The following is a 6,938-nucleotide window of genomic DNA, read 5'->3' on the forward strand; positions in this document are numbered from 1 at the left end:
TTTGACGAATGAGTGTGAGAATTATTTCTTGGTAGTTTTTCATGAGCATCTACCATATGGCCGAGTTTCGTAAAAAGCGTATGCACGGTTAAGCCAGAACTGGCAAAAACAAGTATATTTCAAACTGCTCAAAATTGCGGAAAATCTAAGGGCGGAGCTTAATGGTCAAATCGATACGTGTGTTCCTCATGAGTCAAGGCACATGTGTAAGCAAGTTTCACGACTTTCGGCCGAACGAGGCATGACTTATGCCTGTTTAAAGTCTGCCTTTTCAAAAAATTGCTATAGCGCCCCCTTTTGGCCAATTGGAGTAAGATTGGTTTCAGTGATATTTGGAATGACCCTGTACATTTCTGCAAAGTTTCAAAGAAATGTGAGTCTGCATGTATGTTTTAGGCACAGATGAATAATTTTCATAAAACTGTAATAGTTAAAATCTATCTCCTCCTGGGATTTTTGAGCAATCTGCACGAAACGTTTAACACTTGAACTTTGGACCACTGCCTACAAAAATTTCCAACGGATTTTCCATAAGTGAAAAAATGCAGAAGTTAGGAGCCAATGACTGTTTTTCATATAATTCAAAATGGTGGGAGATCTAAAGGTCAGAGGTCAAAAGTCAGAGGGTGAAAGTTGTTCAGCATGAGGAGACGCATATGTGTATCCAAGTTTCATGGCTGTAGGTCAAACAGGGCATGAGTTGTACCTGTTCAAAGTTGCCATTTTCAATTGAGTGCTATAGCGCCACCTTTGGACGAAAGATTGTGAGAATTATTTCTTGATCGTTTTTCATGACCATCTACCATATGGCCGAGTTTCGTAAAAAGCGACTGCACGGTTCAGCCAGAACTGCGAAAAGTGGCAGAAAAAACAGAATAATGCCAATAACAAAACAGGTCCAGAGCTGAGCTCTGGCCCCGTAATAATAATGGGGACAGGATGTTTTCATGGATACAACAGGAAACCCAAATTATGAAGAAAATAATAATCAAATGCCAAATAAATCTAAAGTAAATCTACATGATGTACCTACCATGAAAGTATTTCTACATTTTTGTATTTGTCCTTATAAAGTTGTTTTTCTTTTGTTCGAACGCAACGTGGGCGTGTCGCGGGCCCAAAATAGCAGATCTACAAGCTCACACAGTATTGTATGAACTGAGTGAAAGTCAACGCTGGATGTATTGACGACTTCCACTTGTATTTACACATTTTCTCCACGCGAGGACGACAAACTCTTTTGAATAAAAACAGATCAACGAGTCAAACTGCTGTAAACATGAACACACTGTCAGTGGTGGAAAAAGTAGGCTACTCAAATGTTTTACTTAAGTAAAAGTATCAATACAGCAATGTAGGAGTACTCAGTTACAAGCAAAAGTCAGGAATTAAAACATTACTTGAGTAAAAGTGCAAAAGTATTGGTCAAAATGTACTTAAAGTACCAGAAGTAAAAGTACTGAAATGTTTGAAAATAGTAGATCTACAAGCTCACAACAGTAGCATCGCGACACATTGTGAATAGCCTAGGTTTAGAATAGGGCTAAAATTGTTAATGTATGTTTTATAATATAATCATTTATATCTGCAAAGTAACTAACTAAAGTTTTCAAATAATTGCAGTGCAGTAAAGGTATATTTGCCTCTGAGATGTAGTGGAGTAGAAGTAAAAGTATACTCCAGTAACAAAAAAAACTCCAGTAAAGTAAAAGTACCTCAAAATTGTACTCAAGTACAGTACTTGAGTAAATGTACTTAGTTACTTTACACCACTGCACACTTATTACATTTATTAATTAGGCTACAACACTGATGATACGTCCCAGGTGCATCCATGTGATGTTTTGTCGTTATAGATATTCTATTTATAGTGGCTCATAGGAATTTATAGACTACGTGACAACCAGGAATAGATTGGTGACCACCGGAGAGACGGGTGACAGCCCGTGACAGCCCGTTTACAGATGTAGACGGCATCCGGGAGCAGTATGGGTTAGCTTCCCAGTCTGTGTCTTCCGTGAGGAAGAAGCCCAACAAATCCACGGTGGGGCCTTTAGGAGGGCCATTCAAGCAGGCCGCAAAGGGAGCCTGCAGTACCACCACGGGCCAAGACACCATCACACCAGAATGAAATGTTTGGAGCGGGGGAGTCTGGGCGGGGGAGTCTGGTGCAGTGCTCAGGTCCTGGACCTGGTGAAACGGAGGAGGAGCCCGGCCAGGAGGCCATCCAGAGCCTAGCCCCTCCACGTACCAGAGCCTCTCCTCTCCCCCATTCCTGGCAGAGTAGTTTCGGACAAGCGTATTGAGTGGCCCTGTCTTTCCCTAATTAGGACTGACCGTGGGTAGCTACCTGAGACGTAAGTCGGGGCTTGATCAACCCTGGCTGGGTCACCTGGGTGTATGTTGCGAGACCCGAAACATCCTATGACCCCAGGCTACAACACTGATGATACGTCCCAGGTGCATCCACGTGATGTTTTTTCGTTATTCATCACATTCACATTAGTTCAATGGATTTAAATCAATGTTACATTTATTCACCACACTATAGTTCAATGGATTTAGCTCAATGTTACATTTATTCATCACATTCACACTATTAGTTCAATGGATTTAGATCAATGCTGTGTTTATGTCACTTGGTGCACTAAATAATGTCACTGAAGAGCTTCTGTGTTAATACTTTATTACAGGTTCGTACAAGGTGTCATGTGATCCATTTCATCCATAAAATATATTTTTTAACTTGTTTAAATCATCCCATTATTTGTGTACGTTTTTTTAAATACCTGTACAAACAGAAATTAAAGGTCGGGTAAGTGATTTACTTTGGTTAAAATAAGTGTTAAATAGCTCTATATACTAATAGTACTCATTGCTATAGAGTGTTTGTTCAGTAAAAGGAGTCTCCCATGTCTCTCTAGCTCTTTATTAAACAGACAATGAATTGTCAGTGCTCTCTCCTGATTGGTTTAAATTGTGTCACCTACCTGAAAATGTACTGTACTGTTTACTAAAGAGCTGGAGAGACCCCTGTGACCGTACAAACACTCTGTAGCAATGATTACTATCAGAATATAATACTTTAACCTTTTGAACAACAAAAAATATATACCAACAAATATCACTTACCCTACCTTTAATAATACAAAGAAAGAATAAAAAGAGGGAAATAAAGTAGAAGTAAAAGGAAAGAAAAATAAAACAAACGAGACATTTAAAATAAGGATAGCTTTCCTGTAGTACTCTTAAATTTACTTTTACACTTGTATTACACATGTATTTCTGAGACCCATTTACTCATTCTGCAAGTAATTCTTTCCATCTCTTTAATCTTAACTGTTATTTTCCAATTAGTAATAGATGGTAGCTTTGCAGGTAGCTTTGCATCCAGTCATTAATTAATTTTAATAATCAATTAATTCATTAATTTTAAGTGTGATTTGTTTTAAAGCAGCTATACGAATGTTGACATATATTTATCTCCCCCTGTGTATTTATGCAATATTACCTAAAATGTCATCAGACACTTAAAGCAGCTAAACTAAACATAACACAGGCCTATAAACTTGACAGGACAGACAGAGGGAATTCCAGGACAGCTAAATGAATGCTGTGCCGCGTGTTGCTGTGTCAGGTCTGCGTTTAATGTTGTTCAAGGAACTAGCAAATTAACACGAGTGGCTGCATATCAGTGAGGAAATGTCTTAAATGGGCCTTTGAGAGATCGGTTAACACACAAAAAGGGTGGAATCCCCCAAAACAGGAGAATAACAGGAGAAACAGAACAGGAGACGTCCAGGAGATAGGGTCAAATAACAGGAAGGAGTCTCCTGGTGAGAACAGGAGAGTTGGCAGGTATGCCTTAGACCCCCCCCCCCCATCTGAAAATATAGCAGATGTCGGTATCGTAGCTAGTCGCTTCTTTTGGGCTTGTTTTCATAGACCTGGTTGCTTATTTCTCTCGCAGAATCTGGCAACACTGACCGTTGCCTAGTAACGACTGTAAACATACACAGTGTTTCACTCTGTAGGCTACAATACACTTTTCTTGGCACAAATGGACTACATGACGGAGGAGTGAAAAAAAAAAGAAGAAAAAAAGGCTGTTCTTCGCCAGGATGGGTGGACATCTGATGGAGGCTCCCGTAGCCTTCGGCCAGCGGGCTCTGCCGCGGCTGTGCCGGGAGATGAGACACCCAGAGCCGGGCACCAGAGTCCAGGCTCTGGCTGCCCTGTGTGACCTGGTGCATGACCCAGAGAGGGCTCTGGAGAGCATTCACCACGGTAAATAGAATAATATGCACTTTTTACACCATAGACTTTTTTGTGTCGAGGACCCTGCACGCCACATAATTATGTAGGCTATTTGGCTACGGACCCCCATCTGAAAATGTTTTGTGCCAGGGACCCCCTGGAAGAGAAGATTTGTGTTAAAGAAATTCTAAATTGTTCAAAACGCTTTCAAGATTTTTTTTCAAAAATGTTCAAAAATAGCAGATCTACAAGCTCACAGCTCGGCACCAAGTGCCGCGCTACAAGCTTGTAGATCTGCTATTTTAGAAAAATCTTGAAAATGTGTGCAAATCTTTTAATCCGTTTTTCTTAAAAAGGCAAACATTTTTAACTTTTTGCTTCTGGGGGTCCCTGGCACAATATATTTTCAGGTGGGGGTCAGCGGGTCACATACCTATACATTTAGGGTCTAAGTGGAATTTATCAATTCCAATATTATGCTTTGCGGCACCCACTTTGAGAAAAACCCTACTTTAAAGTCCTGTGCATTGTTTTCAGGTTGTGTGCAGCAGTTAAAGACCTTGTTACAAGACAACGAGTCCGTAGTCAGAACTAAAAGCACAGAGGTGCTCTACCACCTGACATCCCATAATGTCGGCAGGTACGTTTCCATGACCACTACATGCTGACTAACATCAGTACTAAACATCACCCAATATGTTAAAATAACTTGTAGTTGTTTTTGTATTTTACGATTGTTTCTTTTTCATATTTATATTCATATTATAATGGCTTAAAAAAGAAATAAAAGCATGCACCATGCCATAGGTGACACTAGGTGTCAGTATAACATTTGTTTATATTGTGACGCAGTCATTTTCTGAGGAACTAACCCTAACTTACACAGACTGGCATTATCAGAGGATATTCTTATTATTCTTATTTAGTTTTTGTTGTTTTTGTTACATCATGTAACAATGTGCTTGCACGTGTGTGTGTGTGTGTGTGTGTGTGCGTGTGCGTGTGCGTGTGCGTGTGCGTGTGCGTGTGTAGAGAGGTGATGTTGCAGTGTGGGATCCTCTCTCCGCTGTCAGAGCTGTTAGATGAACCAGTAGCATCCTGTAGGAAGAACGTACATCTGACTTTAAACAGACTGGCTCACTTCCCTGCAGGTATTAATATTATTATGTTATTATTATCATCATTATTATTACGGGGCCAGGCTCTGCAGAGCAAGGCTCCGTTTTGTTATTGGCATTATTCATCTTTTTCTGCCGTTTTTGGCAGTTCTGGCTTAACCATGCTGTCGCTTTTTACGAAACTCGGCCATATGGTAGATGGTCATGAAAAACGATCAAGAAATAATTCTCACACTCATTCGTCAAAGGTCGTTTCACACTCTGACTTTTGACCTCTGACCTTTAGATCTCCCACCATTTTGAATTATATGAAAAACATTCATTGGCTCATAACTTTTCACTAGCATTTTTTCACTTATGGAAAATCCGCCATTAAAGTTTTGTTGGCAAAGGTCTTAAGTTCATGTGTAAAAGTTTTCGTGCAGATTACTCAAAGATCCCAGGAGGAGAGGTTTTAACTATTGCAGTTTTATGAAAATTATTCATCTGCCTAACACACACATGCAGACACACATTTCTTTGAAACTTTGCAGTAATGTAGAGGGTCATTCCAAATATCACTGAAACCAATCTTACTCCAATTGGCCAAAGGGGGGCGCTATAGCAATTTTTTGAACATGCAAACTTTAAACAGGCAAAAGTCATGCCTCGTTTGGCCGAATGTCGTGAAACTTGCTTACACTTGTGCCTTGACTCATGAGGAACACATCTATCGTTTTGACCAGTAAGCTCCGCCCTTAGATTGTCCGCAATTTTGAGCAGTTTGAAAAAAACTTAAACCCAGGATTTTTCAGCTGTTTGCATGAAACTGTATCATCTGTGTGAGCTCCTTTTTCACCAGTTCAGGTATGGTCCGATGGCTTCTCTCTACAGCATCTGCCTGACAACTGCAAGGTCACTGGTTCAAAGCTCACTTCATGCAGACTTCATTTAAAGTGCAATGCAAACAACATGACTGTATCAATGAATACATTTGCAATTGTTAAAGATAACATGAAATGCTTATTTGAGAGTATGTTTTTTCAATGTATGACATACTTCATTGTGAAAATAGCCGATCTACAATCTCACAACTTTTCAGATAGCAACGTTTTGTGAGCTTGTAGATCGGCTACTTTCACCAGTTTCTCAATTTCAATCTATTCCGTTTCCATGTCTTATTGTGCTATTATTGCACTTAGCTTTTTGCGCTTCATTCTTGGCCCTGCTTATCGCCGTCTGTCTGTCTCTATCACTTTGTCTGTCTGTCTGTCTGTCTGTCTGTCTGTCTCTCTATATCACTCTGTCTCTCTCTATACAATCTCGGAACCCAGAGACAACTGAAAAGGAAAAACAGCGACCTCTGCTGTTCGTTCCTCCTCAGTTATACTCTGGGACAATGCCGACGTAGCACCAGTGCGCAAGGAAACCGGGGTTTAAGTCTGCCTTCACCGCTCCACTTCCGGGTGGTGCGACTACGTTTTCATTCCCACTAACAATATTTCTACACGGAACACTAACACCACTTCTCCCAGAGAACATGGATCGTTTTGGTTATAAGCCCACTTGTTACTATGATGAAAG

The 6,938-nt window shown here is 40.3% G+C and overlaps 1 protein-coding gene across 1 annotated transcript in view; it reads left to right on the plus strand.

Moving 5' to 3' along the window:
* Nucleotides 1-4,121: 4,121 nt before the first annotated feature.
* The window catches only part of rsph14 (radial spoke head 14 homolog), a gene marked incomplete at both ends in the record, with an annotated part of 5,931 nt that continues 3,114 nt past the window's right edge, over nucleotides 4,122-6,938 (plus strand). Inside the window, 3 exons of the mRNA XM_084054420.1 lie at nucleotides 4,122-4,287; nucleotides 4,795-4,897; nucleotides 5,290-5,408. Of these exons, the coding sequence (XP_083910546.1) occupies nucleotides 4,122-4,287; nucleotides 4,795-4,897; nucleotides 5,290-5,408 (388 nt within the window). The remainder of the gene's footprint in view (nucleotides 4,288-4,794; nucleotides 4,898-5,289; nucleotides 5,409-6,938) is intronic.

The sequence above is a fragment of the Gymnoscopelus microlampas genome (genome assembly GCF_963454915.1).
Source record: "Gymnoscopelus microlampas genome assembly, chromosome: 4".
NCBI classification, from domain to species: Eukaryota; Metazoa; Chordata; class Actinopteri; order Myctophiformes; family Myctophidae; genus Gymnoscopelus; species Gymnoscopelus microlampas.